Here is a 23,053-nt window from a genome sequence, read left to right as displayed (position 1 = left end):
AGATATTGAATCCATTTATCTCATGCTGATATTTTAATATTTAAGGCCTAATAAAATATATTTAAAATGTCAAATATTTAGACAAGAAAATTGCAGGTTCTGTTTGTATTTCCTTCATTTTTAACTTGAGCACTAGGTATAAACTTGTTTTATCTGTCCATATTTTACTTTGTAGGTAGTAGATTTGCTGCTGGCCCGAGGAGCCAATAAAGAACATAGGAATGTGTCTGATTATACACCACTGAGTCTGGCTGCATCTGGAGGATACGTGAATATTATTAAGATTTTGCTTAATGCTGGGGCAGAAATTAATTCAAGGTATCACCTGTTCATTCATCTTATCATTTACGATTGCTGAGTTTTTAACCTTAGTCTTAAGCATCTTAAGTAGGAATTGTGTTTTTTTTTAATTCTTCTCCATAAATTGCATCCCTTTCGCAGTTTCCCTTAAGAGTTATGTTTTATATTATGAGATTTTGCCATTCTTGATTTAGACAGATCTGTACATCTATGTTAGAAATCTTTCTTTACTGACATTTTCATCTGTTGTGCTTTTTTAAAAACACAAGGTATCATACTAATTTTCTGAGCACATTTCTTCCTTAGGACTGGGAGTAAACTAGGTATTTCTCCTCTGATGTTGGCTGCAATGAATGGACATGTTCCTGCAGTGAAATTGCTGCTTGATATGGGTTCAGATATTAATGCACAAATAGAGACCAACCGGAACACAGCTCTCACACTGGCCTGTTTCCAGGGCCGAGCAGAAGTAGTGAGTTTGCTTTTGGATCGCAAAGCCAATGTTGAACACAGGGCAAAGGTAAGAAATTTTATAATTTGCCCATTTTTTCAGTTTCAGTTTTATGGAAACACATATGGCATTTCCGCTTATCTCCAGTGCAGATTTAGGGAATTAAATGGTGCCAATAATTTACATTATTAACATTTTAAAAAAAAATTTAATGAGACATCTACTTACTACTGGTAAAAACTCTAACCAACAAAAAAAAAAATTTAAAATCTGTTTTAAAGTGATAAATTCTGAGAGATTCATGACTATTTGAATTTAGAAATAGCAATACTTGGACTTTTTTTAACCTTGAAATATTAGGTACTTAAAAAACTAGGTTTTAAATGAGATGACAACTGAAACCTTATATCATTTAAGATTGGAAAAATCTAGAAATTTCATCTGTCTCATTTCTAACAGTTAATATTTTTTTTGTTTTTTGTTTGTTTGGTTTGGTTTTTTTTTTTTTGTTTGTTTGTTTGTTTGTTTGAGATTAGGGTCTTTTTATGTAGCTGTCCTACTTGATCTCTTTCTACAAAGAAAGCTGGCTTCCTGCATTTGCCTCCTGAATGCTAGTATTAAGGCATGCACTACTACTCCCAGCCTTTTTATTTTTTAAAAAATTTATGTGTATGAATGTAATGTGTGTGTGGTGGTGGTGGTGAGGTGCTGGTGAGATGGCTCAGTATGTAAAGGTATGGGATATCAAGCCTGGCCACCTTAGTTTCATCCTAAGATCCACATGGTGGAAGGAGAAAACCAACTACATCAGGTTATCCTGACTTCTACATATTGACCTGGTAAGCACTTGTGTACACAAGAACATACACACAAAGACATAACAAATGTAATACAAAATGTTTAAAAAGAAAATAGGCAGGCTGGAGAGATGGCTCAGAGGTTAAGAGCACTGATTGCTCTTCTATAGGTCCTGAGTTCAGTTCCCAGCAGCCACATGGTGGCTCACAACCATCTGTAATGAGATCTGGTGCCCTCTTCTGACCTGCAGACATATATTCAGGAAGAACCCTGTATACATAATAAGTCTCAAAAAACACATTACGTGTGTGTATGTGTGTATGTGTGTGTGTGTGTGTTTTCATGAACATGGGTGGTATTTACTTGAGCAAGGACTTGTTACCTGCCAGTGGTTGTTCCAGAAACCATAAACTCTGAGGGGTGGAGCCTTATGAGCCCTTCTGCCATCCATGATGGAATGTTGATGGATCAATCTTATGTAGGTAGCCACTGTTGCTGTTGATTTTATGTGTTCAGTGGTCATGTGACATCCAAAAGCTGGCCTTTTCAATTTCAAGTATTAATTGTGGTATAGTCACCTATTAAAAGCCCTAGAATGGTGCATACTGTTTGGAGATTATTATTTGTTTGTTTCCTTCCATTTTGATTTGGGTTTTTGTTTTGTTGTGTTGTGTTTTGTTTTTGAGACAGTAACCCAGGCTAGACTTGAACTTAACCTCCCGACTCTACCTTCTGAGTGCATGGAGTTACAGGCACTATGCCTGGCTGAAGAAAAGTGTCTGATAAAAACTCAGGACAGGCATGGTGGCATAGTCTTAAGATTACAACATTATAGAAGCTGGGGCAGGAAGACTTCATGTTTGAGCGCTGGTCTATATAAGTAAGACTCTTTCAAAGGGATAGGGGTGAGAGAATGAACAAACTGACTCTGTAATTCTAGCTCCCTCAAACCCAATCTTCCTGCCTCAGCATCCTAAGAGCTGAGTTAAGGCATCTCCATGCATGGCTTTGCTTTCCTTCTTGCATAAGATTATAAGTGAGTGTACTCTGGCATACCTCATTAATTCTAACAATTCTCATTTGCTATTTAGTAAGATTTATTTATTCAAGTATTTATTTATTTTGGTTGAGACAGGATTTCATGTGGTCAATACTGGGATTACCTTGAACTCCTCATCCTGATCCTTCTGATTCTACCTCCCAAGAGCTGGGATTACATGAGCTATCAGAAAGCTAATTTAATACAATTGAAAACAGAATGTTATTTAGTTCTTTTGTGAGAGAAAATCAGAATGTACTTAAATATAAATTAGTTTAGTCTTTTAAAGAAATTACTAAATTCCATTGCATTCTTTACTGGTTTAAACAGACTGGTCTTACTCCCTTGATGGAAGCAGCTTCTGGAGGATATGCAGAGGTTGGAAGAGTTCTCCTTGATAAAGGAGCAGATGTCAATGCCCCTCCTGTGCCTTCCTCAAGAGACACTGCTTTGACAATAGCAGCTGACAAAGGCCACTACAAATTTTGTGAGCTCCTGATTAACAGGTGTGTAAATTTCTCTTGATATATGTAGAACTCCAGTGATTCCTTTCACTGTCTGTGGATTTTTAAAAGTAACCTTAACAACATTTTAAAAACATTGTTATATGGAAAGAGAACCATAGAGTATCAACCTCTTATAGTAAACAGACTGTGGATATTTTTTGTTTATAGGGGAGCCCATATTGATGTCCGTAACAAGAAGGGAAATACACCTCTTTGGCTGGCATCCAATGGTGGTCATTTTGATGTAGTACAATTGCTAGTGCAAGCAGGTGCTGATGTGGATGCAGCAGACAACCGAAAAATCACACCTCTTATGTCAGCATTTCGCAAGGTAATATGACAAATACAGAAAAGACAAAATTTATTAATTTTAAAACAATTATAAGTTGAAACCTTGTGCAAAATATAAACTAATGTTGGGGAATTAAGAATATGTACACATAAAAGTCACTGCTGCCAGGCGGTGGTGATGCTTGCCTTTAAACCCAGCACTAAAGTGATAGAGGCAAGTGGATCTCTGTAAATTCCAGACAGCTTGGTCTACAGAGTGAGTCCAGGACAGTCAGGGCTACACAGTGAAATCCTGTTTTGAAAACCCAAACAAACAAAGTCACTAATTATTGCTAGACGTGGTGTTTCCTGCCTTAATCCCACCCTCAGGAAACAAAAGACAGGAGAATCTCTGAATGCAAGGCCAACCTGTTCTACACGAGATCCAGGCCAGCCAGGGCTATAGAGTGATATCCTGTGTTTAAAAACAAAACAAAAACAAATAGTACTAGTGCCAGGTGTGGTGGCACACCCTATAATACCAGCATTTAGGAGATGAATTCTGTATCTTCAGAGTTCCAGTCCAGCCTTGGCTATAAAAGTAAGTTAAAGGCCAGCATGGGATAGATTAGTTCTTATCTCAGACAAACAAAAATGTTGCTGTCTTTTCAATATTGGTGGCTAAACCTAAGAATTATTTGCTATTTCACTATAATCAGCTTTGTTGTTGATTCATTTAGTGTCTTGACTTACTTTTATTATGTCATACTACTGAAGCGTGAAATTTGGGGCTGGGGAGATGGCGCAGTGACTACGAATTCTTGTTCTGCATGCAAGAGGACCTCAGTCGGAATGCCCAACACCCAAATTAAAAGCCAGGCATGGCTACACCTTCCTAGAACTCCATTGTTTGGATCAGGAACAACCTAGCGGAATGGCTAGCTTCTGGTTCAGTGAAAAACCCTTTCTCAAGGCAATAAGGCAAAAATTAATAGAGTTAAACACCCAGAATCCTGCTCTGGCCTCTACATGTGCATGCTTGCACACACACACCATGACATTTAAGGAAAGCATTAGATATATACAGATGGTTGTTTCTGAATGAAACGGAATAAACTTTTATGAAAAATGGATAATTCATATCGTGTGTGTGTATATATATATGTGTGTGTGTGTGTGTGTGTTCATTTTCTGCCTTTTTTAAGTGCCTACATCTTTAAATTGATGACAAATAATAAAGTACCACATGTGGTCTATGTTGCTCTTCTCTTTTTATGTACTGTATTGTTTTTATCAATGACCTAGAATGCGCTAGGCTTTTTTATTTTTATTTCTTTTTTTTTTTTTTGAAAATTTACTTCCTTACTCTTAACCAGGACTACCATTCTATTCCTCCTTATTTCTTATTTTAAATGACTTTTCAGAGTTTTTCTCTAATACCTAGTTTGAGAAAAGTTTTATAATTGAAATTTTATTTTCTTTTTAGTTTGTAATTGCATCTTCAAACATGCCCAAGAGGGCTAAAAAACATTACTATCATTTTGCTACTATTTACTCCCAGTTTTAAGGTTTCATTTTGTTTATTTATTTATTTTAGTTTTATGTTTTCTTGAAGACAAGTCTTACTATATAACCCTGACTAGCCCAGAACTCATCAAAATGTAGACCACTGAACTGACAGAGCCTCTGCCTCATAAGTTCTGAACTTAGAGGCATGTGCCACCATACCCAGTTTAAGATTATCTTATATGTAGAATGTTTGTATGCATATAGGTGCATCATATGCATGTTTGGTATGCTCAAAGGCTAGAAGAGAACATTGTATCCAATAAAACTAAAATAACAGATGGTTGTAAAACATCATATCATGTGCATGCAGAAAAACAAACCCCATCTTCTGCCAAAGTAGCAAGTACTCTTTTCCACTGAGCCATTTCTCCAGCCCCCCAATTTATTTAAAATTGTGTGTATGTGTTGTGCATATCTGTGTGTGGGTATGTGCATGGTCATGCAAGTGGAGGCCAGAGGCTTTAGATCCTAGATACTGGGAACAACACTTGGGTCCTCTGAAGAACAGTATACACTCTTAAACACTAAGCCATCTCTCTACCTCTAATACTTTTAAACTTAACAGTCTTTTGCTTAGTGGTGGCCCATACATTTAATCCTAGCACTGAGGAGGTACAGACAGGCAGGCCTCTAATAGTTGGAGGCCAACTTGGTCTACAAAGCGAGTTCCAGGACAGCCAGGGCTTACACAGACAAACCCTGTCTTGAAAAACAAAAACAAAACAAAAGAAACTTTTTAAATTAAAGCCTAGTTTAGAGCAAAGAACATAAACCTTGTACACACCTTAATGACTTTGTATCAATTCATATACTATGTGCTTCATACCCTATAAAGGTGAAAGGTAGTTTTCCTAACCCTAGAAGATCATCTAGTATCTGTTTGCATTTAATTTCCATTCTTTCTTTTCTCTCTCTCTTTCTTTCTTTCTTTCTTTCTTTTTTTCTCTTTTTTTTTTTTTCTTTCTTTTTCTTTCTTTTTTTTTTTAGACAAGGTTTCTCTGTAGCTTTGGTGCTTGTCCTGGAACTACCTCTTGCAGACCAGGTTGGCCTCAAACTCACAGAGATCCGCCCGCCTCCGCCTCCCGAGTGCTAGGATTAAAGGCTTCCGTTACCGCCACCCGGCTCAATTAACTTCTTATTTCAGGTGCAACTACTTTCTATTTTCTTGTCTAGAAACAGACTAATGTCTTTTTGTTGTTGTTATAGTTAAGAAGCCTGTTTGTATGGGAATTACTTTTGCTCTCGTTTGTTTGGGGGGGGGGTGTCTGTCTGTCTGTCTGTTAGTGTAGGAATGGAAGTCAGAAAACAACCTGTAGGATTCAGTTTTCTCCTACAATGTGGATCCTGGGGAATCACATTCAGGTTGTCAGCCTCTGTGGCAAGTGCTTTCACATTCTTGAGGATATTTTTGGACCCTAATAGGAAGGGAAACTTAGCAAGCTTTGTTCTATAAAGTAGATGTGCTTAAATTTTATTACCTATTCGAGCCTTCATAAGGACATTTAGAAAGTGTTTTATCAGCCAAGCAGCTCACACCTTTAATCCTAACACTCAGAGACAAGTGGATCTCTGAGTTGAGGCTAGCCTGGTCTACAGAGCAAGTTCCATGATAACCAGGGCTACACAGAGAAACCCTGTCTTGGGGAAAGAGAATTTTATCTATGTGCAAGTCATAAAACTCAGAAAAAATTTTGTAGACCATCATGTTTATTATTAAGATAAAACCAAAATAATACTTTGAAACCTGGAAAATTGGTGTTTAAAGACTTAGTGCCCATTATATAATATCATTTCATATTGCCCATTTTTACCTTATTAGTAGGTCTATTATATAAAATAATATTTTCAATAATACTTTCCTGCTTTCTGTGGGAAATGGAATAATTAATGTCTTGTTTGGTTGCTTGCTTTTTGGGGGGGAGTGGAGATAAGTTATCTTTATGTAGCCCTAACTCTCCTGAAACTTATTATGTAAACCAAACTGGCTTCAAAGTTGCTGGAATTAAAGACATATACCACCATATATTCTTGAGTATATTATATGTACCTTTTCCTGTTTATGAACTAAACTATCCATGTTTTCAAAATTTTAATTATAAATTTAGTACACTATTTTAAAGTGTTAATTTTTCACATTAAGTTAAAAGTTTCAAAGGATCATTTTGTGTTTTTTTTTTGTTGTTTTTTATAGGGTCATGTAAAAGTTGTTCAGTATTTGGTGAAGGAAGTCAATCAATTTCCATCTGATATAGAATGCATGAGATACATAGCAACAATTACAGATAAGGTAAGTTTACTGTGCTGTTGAAACACATTTTCATTCTTTGGCCTTATATGCCAAGAAGTATAATTAAGAACTTGTTTCCACTGGACATGTACTCAGTGATAAGAGTATATGCTTAGCTGGCAGAAAGCCATGAGTTCAGTCCCCATCACCAAACAAAAAACAGTCTTTTTGTCATCTAAAGTTTAAAACATGGGTCTTACTGGGTGTTGGTGGTTTACGCCTTTAATCCCATCACTGAGGAGGCAGAAACAGGAGGATCTCTGGGAGATCAAGGACATCCTGGTCTACGGAGTGAGTTCCCAAACAGTCAGGGCTGTTACACAGAGTAGCCCTGTCTCAAAAAGTCCCCGCTTCACTCCCCCTGCAAAAAAGGGATGTCTCAGTGGTTAAGAGCATTGCCTGCCCTTCCAAAGGTCCTGAGTTCGATTCCCAGCAACCACATGGTGGCTCACAACCATCTGTAATAAGGTCTGATACCCTCTTCTGGCCTGCAGAGATACACACAGACAGAATATTGTATACATAATAAATAAATAAGAATTTAAAAAAAAAAAGATGCCTTTTTCTGTAAACGGACTTTTCCTTTCCTGACTGCCTAGTCCCAAATAACTGACTCAGAGGCCAAATATAAATTACAAATGCTCAGCTGATAGCTCAGACTTATTACTAGCTAACCCTTACACTTAAATTTCTATTAATCTATGTATTGCAACATAGCTTGCGGTTTTACCTGTCCTCCAGCATGTCTTATCTCTTGGGCAGGTTGCTGGCTGGCGTCTCCCCTGACTCTACCCTCCTTCCCATCATTCTCAGCCTTCCTGCCTAACTTCCTGCCCAGCTATAGGCCTGTCAGCTTTTTAGTAACCATTGAGAGTAATACATATTCATAGTGTAGAAAAGGATTGTTTTACACCATTTGTCTTACATGGTAATGCACACTTATAATCCCAGTACTTGAGAGGAAGAAGCGGGGGATTGCTAGAAGTTTGAGGGCAGCCAGAACTGCATAAGGAGTGATATCTCTTTAAATTTAAAAAAAAAAAAACTTGCCACATGTAGTAGTTGCTTGCCATTATTTCCAACACTTGGTTCCGAGGAAGGAGGTTCAGCAACGTAAGCTCAAGGACAGCCTTAACAGTTTAATGGGTTGGAAGCTAGTTTGGACTGAGATGCTGTCTCAAAAAGAAAAAAAAAATATTTAAAGGTGTTTCATTCTTATGAAAGATTGATATAGAACTGAATTCAAAGTTTAAGTTAATTTGATTTAGCCAATTTTTAGTTGTTTAAGGTTTAACTTGTGGACCTTTCTAGTCAACTCTACCTATTTTAAATATTTTTACACTTATATAATTGTATTTTGACCTGCAGGAACTGCTGAAAAAGTGTCACCAATGTGTTGAGACAATTGTGAAGGCCAAAGACCAGCAGGCTGCAGAAGCAAATAAAAATGCAAGCATTCTCCTAAAAGAACTTGATCTGGAAAAGGTGAGTAGAATGAGCATTCTGTTAGAAATCAAATTTATTTTATTTATTAATGTATTGGCTGTATGAATAGTAGTCTTTAACATAATATGATTAAAAGGTAATTATTAATAGACTTTCTTTGTAAAGTTTATATTCTGAACTATCAAAATAAATATCGGGACCATGTAATTGAGGGACTAGATTTTTAGTCAAGTCTGTTTGTCACATGCTATCACTATCTAAGTTAAGTGCTTTTAACATTACTCTGAGAAATATACTAAAACACTAAAATCAATCCTTTATTTATTATAAGATTTGGATTAGAGTAGCTTATTATATTTCCTACTAGAGTATGTAAGGGCTAGAGGTGACTTGTCTAGGTGATAAGGGAAATCCTAGGTTTGTTCCCAGCACTGTCAGGATGTGTGAGACAATGGAAAAGATTTTAAGAATTAAAAGCCCAGTTTGTGTTTCTGACACTATGACTCAAAAAGAAATAGAAATCTCCAATAAATAGGTGAAAAATAGTGAAAGCTGGGTATGGTAGTACATATCTATAATTCCAACCTGAGGATTAAGTAAGATGATTTGTTTAAGACCAGCCTGGGTACTACAAGACACCCTGTGCTAAAATATCAGTTCAATCAAGGCCAGGCATGGTGTTAAACAGCTTTAATCACAGTACTAGGGAGGCAGAGGCAGGCAGACCTCTGAGAGTTTCAGACCAGACAGAGCAACATAGTTAGACTATTTCTTGAAAATGAATGAATGAATAAATGAAAGAAGGGAGGAACTAGAAAAAGAAGGGAGACTAAAAGTATTTGAACAGATTCACAAAGAAATTACCATGTAGTATGATTTCTACAAATTAATAAGAAGGATATGTATTCTCAACTATGCATTTTTAGAAATCCAACAAGAGGCACATAATCAAAAGTGTGAATATGGATGGCCACAAAGATGGCTCAATAAGTAAAAGCACTTGCTGCAAAACTAACAACCAGGGTTCTATCCCCGGCAGCCAAATAAAAGTGGAAGGACAACTCTACAATGTTGTCCCCCATGATACACTGTGTATACAAATACACACTTATGGTATACTTGTAATTGTAGTACTACTAATAATAAATTTAAGATAAAAAGATGTGTGCAATGTCATTCATTGTATTATAATGAGCAAAAGCAAAAAAAACCCTTAAAAGTCTTGTCATTAGGAAATTGATTTTAATATTTTCATGTGCTTGATTACAGAAGCCAGACTGGGAAAGAATCATATACATTTTTTTATTTTTATTTTTATCCATGTTCAGAGACAGGAACGTACTCTTAGCCAAGGCTGGACCAGAACTCACTATGCCTCTGATAGAAATGAATTCATAGCAATATGTTTACCTTGGGCTCTCAAGTGCTGGTATTGCAAGAATGTACCTATGCAGCTCATTTTGTTTTGTTGCTCTTTGTTTTTGTTGTTTCCATTTTAATTTAATTGTATGTTTGTGGTGCTAGGGATTAAACCTGGATCCTTGCACATGCCAGGAAGTATTCTACCTTCAGGCATGGTAGGCAAGCACTCTATCCTTAAGCTATATCACCAACCTTTTTGCTTTTATTTCAATACAGGATCAGGCCAGGAGGTGGTGGCACACACCTTAATTCCAACATTATTCCAGAGCCAGAGGCAGGTGGATCTCTGTGAGTTCAAGACCAGTCTGGTCTACACAGAAAGTTCTATGACAGCCAGAATGGTTTCATAAAGAAACATTATCTCTGAGGGGGAAAAAAAAATCAAGACAGCATCTTACCAAGTTTCCAAGGGTAGTCATATACTTACTTCATGCTTACGAAGGCCTTTGAACTTGCAGTCCTACTCATCCAATCAAACAGCTGGAATTATAAGCCTATATCACCAGGCCCAGCCCAGCTGAAAAATAATTTTTCTTCTGATGAGCCTTTTTTGCATAATTTTCCTAGAAATATAAGTAACATGTTTTCTCTAATCCCAGACAATGCTAAGCATCTGTTACTGTTAACTGTCTTGTGAAAGTAAAAGCTTATTTTTTCTTGTTAATCACAGATGTTAGCAAAACCGAAAGGTGATGAAGAGTTCTAAATGGGGCTTTAAATTTTTCATAAAGCAGGGAAATTTTAGGTTAGAAAGATGGCTCAGTCGTTAAAAGCTAGATTCACAATCTCTACCACCTCTGGGGGGAGGGGCAGGGAAACGATTTCTAATTTTATGTTAGTCTCTTCTCAACTTTTTTTTTTCTTTTGGTTTTTTAAGAAAGGGTTTCTCTGTGTAGCCTTGGCTGTCCTAGAACTCACAGAGATCCACCTGCCTCTGCCTCCCAAGTGTTGGGATAAAAGGCGTGTGCCCTGCTTAATCTCAGCACTTTTTCAGTGAAATTTGTCAGTCCTTTATAAAGATTATGATAGTTGTGTTTTAGGCAAATATGTGCCATAAAATTGTATTTTTCTATATTTTTAATGAGATTAAATTCTTTTTGGGGGATTTGGTTTTTTGAGACAAGGGTTTCTCAGTAGCCATGGAGCCAGTCCTGGAACTCGCTCTGTATACCAGGCTTGCCTCAAACTCAGAGGTCTGCCTGCCTCTGCCTCCTAAGTGCTGGGACTAAAGGCATCCACCACCACCTGGCAAGATTAAATTCTTATATCGGAATTTACCCATTTAAGCTTATACAAATCAGTGTAGTATATTCATTGACTTATGCATTCATAAGTCACCACAATCTATTTTAGATCATCCGCCCCCGACCCTGTTTAAGACAGGCCCTTTTTGTGTCACACTGGCTGACTTGAAACCCAGAAATAAACCTGCCTCTGCCTCCCAAGTATATGTGCCACCATACCTAGCCTGTTTTTTTGTTGTTGTTGTTTTATCTTGTTTTCTTTTTAATGATATGTGTGCAGTGCCCAAAGTCAACAGATCTCCCTAAAATTAGAGTTACAGACACCTGTAAGCTGTCCTACTGTGGGTGCTGGAAACCAAACCTTGTGACCTCTATAGAGCAGTATATACTCAAGCACTAAACCATCTCTTCAACCCTTCCCATTTATTTTCAGTAGCCATATTAAGGAATAACTGACAGAATTTTTACATGTTAATATATAGTTTTATTTATTTCAAAATTCAGTGTAAAAGGCAATTTATTTTTCACTTAATAGTTTAGTTCAGAGGCAGGATCTCACTGTGTTATCCAGGCTGTCCCTGAACTCTTCAGCTGTTTTTCTTCTGCCTCCTGAGCTCTGGGATTATGGTGTATACCAGCACATCCAGTCTTACTTGATGTCTTGTCTACCACTACCACATGTTCAGCAAGTACTCTATCACTGAGCTGTAACCCCTGCTTGTTAGTTCACTTTTCAATTAGGTTATTTGATTATTATTGAATAATAAGAGATGTCTGTATATTTTAGGTATACATGTTCCTTATCAGATAAATTATATGTATTTTTGGTATCCTATATGTTGTTTTTTCATTGTTGATCATTTGAATCATAAAAATTATTTAATTTTGATGACACCCAATTTGGTGGGTGTTTTTTTTTTTGGCTTTTATAAATGTTTGAGACTGGCATCCATGGGAAATTTAGTATTTTAAATTACTACATTATTGCAGATGGAGAGATGACTCGGCTGTTAAGAACACTTGTGTTGTTACACTTGTAGAAAACCCAGGTTCGGTCTCCAGCACCCACATTGGTGGCTTTATCCATCCATAATTCCAGATCTAGAGGATCTCATGCCTGATTTTGATCTCCTCAGGCACCAGAACTGCCAAATGGTGGAAAGAAGCCTATATACAAAATAAATCTAAAAAAAATAAATAATAAATGTTTTTACATTATTAAATTAAATGATACACTTTATTCACAGTCAAGAGAAGAGAGCAGAAAGCAAGCTCTTGCTGCTAAAAGAGAGAAAAGAAAAGAAAAGAGAAAAAAGAAAAAAGAGGAGCAGAAAAGGAAACAAGAAGATGAGGAGAACAAACCAAAAGAGAATTCAGAACAACCAGAGGGTGAAGATGAAGAGGACAATGATGAAGATGGTAAAAAATGACTCATCTGAATTAAATATAAAATTATCCTTTGTTAGCATTGTAGATTAAACCTGTAATCTTGTCACAAAGGATGCTGAGATAGGAGAATTGCCATGAATTCAAGGTCAGGCGAAGCTACATAAAAAGACCCTGTTTCTAAATAAACAAAAATAATAAGTAAAATTTAAATTAACCTTTTGGGGGTCACTCTTAAGGGTTTCATTACTTAATCTGAAATTAATAGTTGGCTTTTATAGCAAATTATACTAAATGCTTTACAGTACAAACTAATAAAGAAAAGGTGAAAGCAAGCCTGACTTACTTAAAGAGGTGGTGTGTAATTTATGTCAACCTTGTATATATTTAAGGGTACAGTAAAAGGTTTGTCAGTTTTCCTTCAGGTTCTTTTCTACCTCTAACTTCCTTGATTAGAATAATTCCTTAGTAAATTCTTAGCTAAGGTTAAGGTTTAAAACCATGGAGGATAGACTTGTCAGTTGAGATGTTTATGGTTCAACCTGGTAATTCTTGGAGTAGGCAATTAATTGTATTCTATTTGAATCCTAATTCCTCAATACTATTCGAGATTTTTCCTAAATTCAAACTATATTGTTTTTTTTAATAGTTTGTAGAACTTGTATTATCAGTTGTAAGAATACTAATAGTAGAGCTGGAGAGATGGCTCAGTGGTTAAGAGCACTCATTGGTTATGCTTCCAGAGTACCCAAGTTCAATTCCCAGCACCCACATGTCAGTTCACAACTGTCTAATTCCAGTTCTCGGGAATCCAACACCCTCACACAGACATACATGCAGACAAAATAACCCAATGCACATAAAATTAATCATTTTAAAATATAGAATACTACTGGTATATGTATTTTACACCAATTTATACATCAGAATATTCTAACAACAGTAAGGATTTCTTAGTGAAAAGGAAAATATAACCTAATCAATTGGTTTATTATGAATTATTGCATTATTCTGTCACAGTTTGTTTTGAGATCTTTGACTCTTATTGTGATGATTTTTGTTTTTTTTTTTAATAATTTCAGTGGAGCAAGAAATCCCCATAGAGCCTCCGAGTGCAACCACGACCACTACAATTGGAATCTCTGCTACGTCTGCCACGTTCACAAATGTATTTGGGAAAAAAAGAGCCAATGTAGTGACAACCCCCAGCACCAATCGGAAAAATAAGAAAAATAAGACAAAAGAGTCCCCTCCCACAGCACATTTAATTTTACCTGAACCCCATATATCTTTAGCACAACAAAAAGCAGATAAAAATAAAATAAATGGAGAACCTAGAGGTGGTGGTACAGGCGGGAATAGTGATTCAGATAACTTAGATAGCACAGACTGCAACAGTGAGAGCAGTAGTGGTGGTAAAAGCCAAGAGTTAAATTTCACTGTGGATGTGAATTCCACCAGTGACAGAAGGGGCCCCACAGTTCTCAGTTCTCAAGAAGAAAAGACAATTACTGCCACTTCCAAGACTCAGACATGGTAAATTTTTCTATTTTGTTAACTCGATATTCACTGCTTTTATTTCATGCCTGGCATAAAATTTCACAGTATGTCATCTATGTACAAGTTGTATTAAAGTATTTGCAATATTATCTTGTCTCTAGTCTTCAAAACTAAAATCATCTCTGTCCTCTTAATCATGTGTTCATTGTAAAGATTAGTAGATATTTTATAAGATTCTTAGTCTGAAGTTTAAAAAATTATTTCATTACAATTTTGTCTATGTAGTCTCTTGAATGTCTATCTTAAATATATCTTTTGTTGAATTCTGTAATTCCCTTTTCTCAGCCTTGAAGGTGAAGTGAATTCTAATTCCTTGTCAGCAAGCTACAAGTCATTGCCATTAAGTTCTCCAACCATGAAACTGAATCTCACTAGTCCTAAAAGGGGTCAGAAAAGAGAAGAAGGGTGGAAAGAAGTTGTTAGAAGGTAAGTAGGATTAATCTCATCTGTTAGTTTATTTACTTTCTTGTTTGCCCCAGCCCCTCCCTACCCCTTACCCCACCCCACCTTCGCTTTCCAAGTAAGCCACCACAGTGGCTTTTTATTTTACTTTGTTTTTGTTTTTTGTATGGATCTGATGCAACCCATACTGACCTTAAATTTGATATACAGCCAGGGCTAACCTTAAATTCCTAACCCACCTGCCTCTGCTGCCCAAGTGATAGGATTACAGGTATATCAACACACCTGGCTTAAAATTCCCCATCTTTTATGACATGGTTACCTATTTTATAATTTGAATGTAACCATCATTGCAAACTCTAATACCATACTAAACTCAGAATATACCAAAACAAAATTAGAAACAATATATAAAATTTACATGCATATTTCAGACCTTTTAAAATTGCTAAATATGAACTATTTATTGTTTAAAATTACAAGCTAGCCTATATTACTCAGTGTATATTTTGTTTTGTTTTTGAAGCAGAGTTTCACTATATAGCCCTGAATTTAGAAAGAGAAAGCATGTTAATTGCAGATTAGTTGACTTGTGTTATTTTGAGCAGATTTGAATGCTTACATTATGAGTGAACTAAATAGGATTTTTGGTCTGTCTGCCTTCCCCTTCCTTCTTTCCTTCTTTCCTTTTTTCCTTCCTTCCTTCCTTCCTTCCTTCCTTCCTTCCTTCCTTCCTTCCTTCCTTCCTTCCTTCCTTCCTTCCTTCCTTCCATGCCAATCCCAATTCCTCCTCCCTCCTCTCCTCCCACTCCCCCAGTCTTCTTCCCCACCCCATCTTCAGAGGGTAAGGCCTCTCCTGGGAAAGTCAGCTGAGTCTGTCCCATCACCTCGTTGATGCAAGACCAAGCCCCCTCTCCCCCATGTCTAGGCTGAGCAAGGTATCTCTCCATAGAGAATGGGCTCCACAAAGTCAGTTCATACATTAGAGTTAGATCCTGGTTCCACTGCCAGTGGCCCCATATACTGCCCAAGCCACACCATTGTTGCCTGTATTCAGGGGGCCTAATTCTATGCAGGTTCCCCAGTTGTCAGTATGGTGTCAGTGATCTCCCACTAGCTCGGGTCAGTTGATTCTGGGGTTTCCTCATCATGGTCTTGACCCCCTTTGTTCATTGTCTTTTGGTTTTTTGTGTTTGTGTGTGTGTGTGTGTGTGTGTTTTGAGTCTTAATAAGTATCTCTTGCTATTCTGGAACTCACAATGTAGACCAGACTAGCCTCGTACTCAGAGATCCCCCTACTTCTGCCCCCCAAGTACTAGGGCTAAAGGCATGCACCACCATGTCCCACTTAGGATTTTTGTTTTAAATGGCAATTTAGTTTTTAATCTAATTTTCCTCAACTAAATTCAATACAATAATAGTTTCTAAAATAAGAATTTAATTAAGGATCAAGAATATTCTAAAAAAATTCCATCAGTATACTTAGACATCTTTTTATTTCAATATTTATTATTTAAAGATGTTAGATTTCATAAGCTCATGGGCAGTCTTCATTTTATAGGTCAAAGAAATTATCTGTTCCAGCCTCAGTGGTGTCCAGAATAATGGGAAGAGGAGGATGTAACATTACAGCAATACAAGATGTTACTGGTGCCCATATTGATGTGGATAAACAAAAAGATAAGAATGGAGAGAGAATGATTACAATAAGGTAACTGTTATAAAGTGACATATATTACTAGTTTTGAATCAAAATTTTATAAGAAGTATACTTTTAGTAGATAGGAATTTTATTTGAGAGTTGGGATATAGCTCAGTGGTAAATTTCTTGCTTAACATATATTAAGCCCTGGGGTCAACACCAGGTGGAAAAGTTGAATCATAAGATTATCTAGGGAAAAAACAAAATGTATTGTAAAAAAATTTCTGTTATAAAAAAGATTACCTAAGGTCTGTTGTTTTTCATATTGTTGGCCTTATTTCATTTGTTCTCCAGGGGTGGTACAGAATCAACAAGATACGCAGTTCAACTTATCAATGCACTTATTCAAGATCCTGCAAAGGAACTAGAAGACTTGATTCCTAAAAACCATATCAGGACACCTGCCAGCACCAAGTCCATTCATACAAACTTCTCATCTGGAGTAGGCACTGCAGCAACTTCCAGCAAGAATGCATTTCCCTTGGGTGCTCCAGCTCTTGTAACATCACAGGCAGCAACATTATCTACCTTCCAGCCCACTAATAAACTTAGCAAGAATGTGCCAACAAATGTGCGATCTCCTTTCCCAGTTTCTCTTCCCCTAGCTTACCCTCATCCTCATTTTGCTCTGCTGGCTGCTCAGACTATGCAACAGATTCGCCATCCTCGCTTACCCATGGCACAGTTTGGAGGAACCTTCTCACCCTCACCTAACACTTGGGGACCATTCCCAGTGAGACCTGTGAATCCTGGCAATACAAATAGTTCTCCAAAGCATAATAATACAGCCCGTCTACCTAACCAGAATGGACCTGTTTTACCATCAGAATCTCCTGGACTACCTAATGCCAGTTGTCCTATCACTGTCTCTTCTGTGGTTGCTGCCAATCAGCAGCTATGTATGACTAATACTCGAACTCCTTCATCGGTCAGAAAGCAGTTGTTTGCTTGTGTGCCTAAGACCAGCCCTCCAGCAACGGTGATTTCCTCTGTGACAAGTACTAGTAGTTCCTTGCCTTCTGTCTCCTCCACATCTACCACTAGTGGACAAGTTACCACCACATTTATACCTGCAACTACTCCTCAAGTACAACTTTCTTCACAAAAGATAGAGTCTTTCTCTGCCATACCACCTCCCAAAGAGAAAGTGTCTACACAGGACCAGCCTTTGACAAACCTATGTACACCAACTGCAAACAGTTGTAATAGCTCTGCCAGCAACACCTCAGGAGCTCCAGAAACTCACCCATCCAGTAGTCCTTCTCCTCCCTCCAATAATACACAAGAGGAAGGACAGCCATCCAATGTGTCTGATTTAAATCCTATGTCAATGCCTTTTGCCTCTAACTCAGAACAAACTCCATTAACTTTGGCATCACCTAGATTGACCACTGCTGATAATCAGGACACTGGTAATTTACCTCAGTTAACTGTACCAACACCTCGAGTTTCTCATCGAATGCAGCCCAGAGGTTCTTTTTACTCAGTGCTACCAAATGCAACTATACACCAAGATCCCCAATCAATTTTTGTTACCAATCCTGTTCCTTTAACACCACCTCAAGGCCCACCAGCTGCAGTGCAGCTTTCATCAGCTGTGAATATTATGAATGGTTCTCAGATGCACATAAACCCAGCAAATAAGTCTTTGCAACCTCCATTTGGCCCTGCTACACTCTTTAATCACTTCAGTAGTCTTTTTGATAGCAGCCAGGTGTCAGCTAACCAAGGGTGGGGAGATGGCCCACTGCCCTCAAGAGTTGCTGCAGATGCCTCTTTCACTGTTCAGTCAGCTTTCCTGAGTAACTCTGTACTTGGACACTTGGAAAATGTGCACCCTGACAACTCTAAGGCACCTGGCTTCAGACCACCCTCCCAGAGAGTTTCTACCAGTCCAGTTGGTAAGTCATTAAGTATTGTAGTTAAATATGGGGCTGTTATAACTCACCTTCTAAGCTAATAAGTACTTATTTTGCACCTAATATTGCATAACCTTAAAGAAATGCTTTAAAGCGGCCATTTATTGCTGTATGTAAATCACATAAAATAAGCTATTTCATTCTTTTGTATTTCTGTACCTAACAGTAAGATTATACCTTGTATTGGTTCAGTCTTTTGGAAGTTGATGTCCATTATATTAATAAAAAGGATCCATAGCATACCTCAAGGATTCCAAATTTATAGATTTTTTTTAAATCATAATGATTATTTGTTTTTCTGATTGAAAACATTAGAACTGCACATTGCTCCATCATTCATATTACTTTATATTACACTAATGTGCTCAGTATCTTTTACATCATTAGGTTCAGCTATGGAAGAGATTCTGGTCATGTGCTAACTCAATAGATTTTGTTTTTGTTGTTGTTGGAGACAAGGTCTCCTTCTGTAGCCACACTGGCCTTAAATTCATAGCAGTGTTCCTATATCACCAGAGTGCTGGGATCATAGTCATGAACCACTGTCTGGCTTTGACTTCTTGACCTAGAAATTAGATGCTGCTGTGGTGGAGAAGGGGCTCTCAGAGCTCCTGCTGCTCTCTATTGGCAGCCAACAGATTCTAAGAGAGGGTAGGCATAGCATCCAGTTGTATACCCACTGGTGAACCCACCAGGCTCAGATAGTTCCAAACTCAGGGTCACGCAAATGGCCCTAGTAAAATTTTGTAGGACATTAAATAAAACCCAATGAATATGTATAGAAGATTTGTATAGAAGATGTGGGGTTGGTTGGGTTAGGAGTGAAATAAGTGATTGTCAAAGGGAGAGTAATAATGCATTTGATACTTGTATGAAATTGTCAAAGGAAAAAATAACTATTAGCTACTGATACAATAAAAAAAATATGTAGATGGATTGGCAGCCAGTTTTGACTTGGAGATATTTGAAAGAGGAAATCTATTTCACAGAGAATAAGAACAAAATTTCAGTCCAGTCTGTACTATACTGAAAAATGAGAAATTTTTAATATCTGAAATTATTTCGAAACTTACGGTAAAAAAAAAAATCGTTTGAGAATTAGGTTTAGTAGCATACACTTGTAATTGCATCACTTAGGAACTGAGATAGTAGAATCACAAGTTCTAGGCCAACCTGAACTACATATCAAGATCCTGTCTCAAATGAAAATGTGGGTACTAGAGAGAGCAGTTAAGAGCACTAGCTGCTCTTACAGAGAACCCAGGATTCAGTTCCTACCACCCACAGCAGCTCACAATTATCTATAACTCCAGTCCCAGAGGATCTGGCACCCCTTTCTGGCCTCCATAGGTACCAGGCATGTATATGGTGCACAGACATACATGCAGACAGAACACCCATACACATAAATAAATTAATTTTAAAAAATGAAATAAAAGTCTGGTGACCCACAGTAGTGATAAAGAACATGCAAGCAAGGCAAAACATCCAGATACATAAAAACAAAACGGACTGGAGAAATGACTCAGTGATTAAGAGTACTGACTGCTCTTCCAGAGGACCCAGGTTCAATTCCCAGTACTCACACGACAGCTCACAACTATCTGTAATTCCACGCTCTGACACCCTCACACAGCCATACATGGCAGGCAAAAAAAAATGCACATAAAATAAAAATGAATAAATTATTTTTAGGAAAATAAAGCCAGGCGGTGGTGCATGCCTTTAATTTCATCACTTTGGAGGCAGAGGCAAGTGGATCACTGTGAGTTCAAGGCCAACCTGGTCTACAAGAGCTAGTTCCAGGACAGGCTTCAAAGCTACAGAGAAACCCTGTCTCGAAAAACCAGTAGTAGTAGTAATAATAATAATAAATAAGATAAAACTCTTGGAAGTTGGAGAGAGTCAGCTGTTAAGAGCAATATCTCCTCTTCCAGAAGATCTGAATTCAGTTTCCAGCACCCACATCATGTGCCTCACAGCTGCCTGTAACTCCAGCTCCATGAGATCTGAAGCCCTCTTCTGGATTCGTGTGCACATACACAAATACACACAAACACATAATGAAAAAAGTATTGGAAGGAAACACTACTGCCACTTAACATTCTGTTCTAATTGGGAAACTGCTCTTTAGTCAGTCCATGGTGCCCTTTTGATAGTTGTACACTACTAGCTTATGTTGTTCTGGATATGTTGTAACTTTAACTTTTATTTCAGATATGTTTAGATTTACTTGTCTTTTCAGAGAAACATTGCTGTTATTTTTCAAATATATCTATAACCTTGCAAAACTATTACCCAAACTATCATGTACATATTTCTTTTTTCCTTTCTTTTCTTCGTACCTTCTTTCTTTTTTTTTTTTTTTTTTTATATTTATTATGTATACAATACTCTGTCTACATGTATGCTTGCAGGCCAGAAGATGGCACCAGACCTCATTACAGATGGTTGTGAGCCACCATGTGGCTGCTGGGAATTGAACTCAGGACCTTTGGCACTTCAGGCAATGCGCTTAAACTATAGACGATCTCTCCAGCCCTTCTTTCTTTTTTTTTTCTCTTTTTTTTTTTTTTTTTTTTGTAAATAAGCATCTATTGTGACTATTCTATCACTTTGAGAAACTAGTAGAAATTTTCAGAAACCTCAGTGTGAAAGAACTCACTGTTAGTGTGTTTAGAGCTTAATAGGGAATATTTTTCTTTGATTGTCCTTATGGGGAGAAAAATGAGGGATGGGGGGTATATAGTCATGCACCTGGAGACTAGAGGATAAATGTCAGATGTCCTCCTCAGTAGTTCTCCAGCAATTATTTCTTTTATTTTCATTTATGTATGCATGCATATATGTGTACCTTATGCAAGTACTCTCAGGTAAGAAAAGAATGTCAGATTCCCTGATACTAGAGTTACAGACAGTGTGAGTCGCCAGCAATAGTACTGAGGAATTCTGATCAATCTCTTGAGTTCAGTCCCTCTGTACTTTATACATACATACATACTACATTTAGTCTTTGTGTCTGTGTCTATGTGTCTGCCTCAGCATACATGTAGAGGTTAGAAGACAACTTACAGGAATTAGTTCTCTTTCTCCAACATGGGTTCCTGAGATGAAAACGCAGATCATTAGGTGTGATGGCAAGAGCTCTTGACTGCTTACCCAATCACCAATCCCTCTCCTCCTTATTATTTGAGACAGGATCTCTCACTGAACCTTGAGATTAGTAACTTGGCTAGTCTGGTTGGCCAGCAACCCCTTGGGATCCTCTTCAGTGCTGGGGTTACCTATTCATTCTACTGAGCCTGAGTACTTGGGATCAAATTCAGGCCCTTTTTTTTTTTTTTTTTGTTATACAGCATCTGCTTTACCAACTGAGCTATTTCTCTATCGCTCTTTTTATGCTTTTTAAATGGATTTGTGTATTATATACCAAAGCCATTTTCCTTAATGATGGGGAAATCATTTCTTTAAAAGTATCTTCTTAAGATAATTTTTGATAACTTTTTATGTTGATAATTGTTATCGGGGGTTTCTGTCCTGCCTGGCTCCCGCAATCATTAAGTCCCAAAGAAATCATACAGAGGTCTACATTAATCATAAACTGATTGGCCCATTACCTCAGGCTTCTTATTAACTCTTATAACTTACATTACCCCGTTATTCTTATCTGTGCTAGCCACATGGCGTGATACCTTTTTCAGCGAGACAGTCACATCTTGCTTCTTCTGTGGCGGGCTCACAACTGCAGAGAGAATGGGCTTTCCTCTTCCCCGATTTCTCCTGTTTCACTGACCTGCCTCTAGTTCCTGTCTGGTTATCCTGCCTATACTTCCTGCCTAGCTACTGGCCAATCAGCGTTTGTTTAAAATATAATTGACAGAATGTAGACCATGGTCCCACAGATAATAACTACTTTTTTTGGCTGGACATGGTGGTTTATGTCTTTAAGTGTAAAACCTGGGAGTCAGAGACAGGCAAAGTTCAAGGCCTTCCTGGTCTACATAGTGAGTTCCTGGCCAGTCAGGGAAAAAAATAATTTTTTAAAAAGAAAAAGAAAAAAGGCTGGAGAGGTGTTTCAGTAGGCAGTTTAGAGTATTTGTTGCTCTTACAAAGGTTCTAGGTCTGATTCCATAGCAGCTCATAACTCCAGTTTCAAAGGATTCAACATTTCTTTTTTTTTTCATTAATTTATTTATTTATTAAAGATTTCTGTCTCTTCCCCACCGCCGCCTCCCCTTTCCCTCCCCCTCCCCCAATCAAGTCCCCCTCCCTCATCAGCCCAAAGAGCAATCAGGATTCCCTGCCCTGTGGGAAGTCCAAGGACCACCCACCTCCATCCAGGTCTAGTAAGGTGAGCATCCAAACTGCCTAGGCTCCCACAAAACTAATAGGTGCAGTAGGATCAAAAACCCATTGCCATTGTTCTTGAGGTCTCAGTATTCCTCATTGTCCGCTATGTTCAGCGAGACCAGTTTTAACCCAGGCTTTTTCAGACCCAGGCCAGCTGGCCTTGGTGAGTTCCCGATAGAACATCCCCATTGTCTCAGTGTGTGGGTGCACCCCTCGCAGTTCTGAGTTCCTTGCTCGTGCTCTCTCTCCTTCTGCTCCTGATTTGGACCTTGAGATTTCAGTCCAGTGCTCCAATGTGGGTCTCTGTCTCTGTCTCCTTTCATCGCCTGATGAAGGTTAATATTCAGGAGGATGCCTATATGTTTTTCTTTGGGTTCTCCTTCTTATTTAGCTTCTCTAAGA

The 23,053-nt window shown here is 37.7% G+C and overlaps 1 protein-coding gene across 6 annotated transcripts in view; it reads left to right on the top strand.

Annotated features, from left to right (window-relative positions):
* Positions 1 to 23,053, top strand: part of Ankhd1 (ankyrin repeat and KH domain containing 1) — a 118,185-nt gene that overhangs the window by 84,567 nt on the left and 10,565 nt on the right. For all 6 annotated transcript variants that reach the window (XM_050130375.1, XM_050130374.1, XM_050130373.1 and 3 more), the window contains 11 exons: positions 176 to 318; positions 607 to 820; positions 2,919 to 3,094; positions 3,263 to 3,425; positions 7,125 to 7,220; positions 8,589 to 8,705; positions 12,580 to 12,751; positions 13,801 to 14,254; positions 14,564 to 14,704; positions 16,242 to 16,391; positions 16,677 to 18,283. In XM_050130375.1, the coding sequence (XP_049986332.1) occupies positions 176 to 318; positions 607 to 820; positions 2,919 to 3,094; positions 3,263 to 3,425; positions 7,125 to 7,220; positions 8,589 to 8,705; positions 12,580 to 12,751; positions 13,801 to 14,254; positions 14,564 to 14,704; positions 16,242 to 16,391; positions 16,677 to 18,283 (3,433 nt within the window). The remainder of the gene's footprint in view (positions 1 to 175; positions 319 to 606; positions 821 to 2,918; positions 3,095 to 3,262; positions 3,426 to 7,124; positions 7,221 to 8,588; positions 8,706 to 12,579; positions 12,752 to 13,800; positions 14,255 to 14,563; positions 14,705 to 16,241; positions 16,392 to 16,676; positions 18,284 to 23,053) is intronic.

The sequence above is a fragment of the Alexandromys fortis genome, unplaced genomic scaffold, assembly GCF_014885135.2.
Source record: "Alexandromys fortis isolate MF-2015 unplaced genomic scaffold, M_Fortis_MF-2015_v1.1 scaffold_341, whole genome shotgun sequence".
Lineage (NCBI taxonomy): Eukaryota > Metazoa > Chordata > Mammalia > Rodentia > Cricetidae > Alexandromys > Alexandromys fortis.
This window is presented reverse-complemented; position numbering and strand designations above follow the sequence as displayed.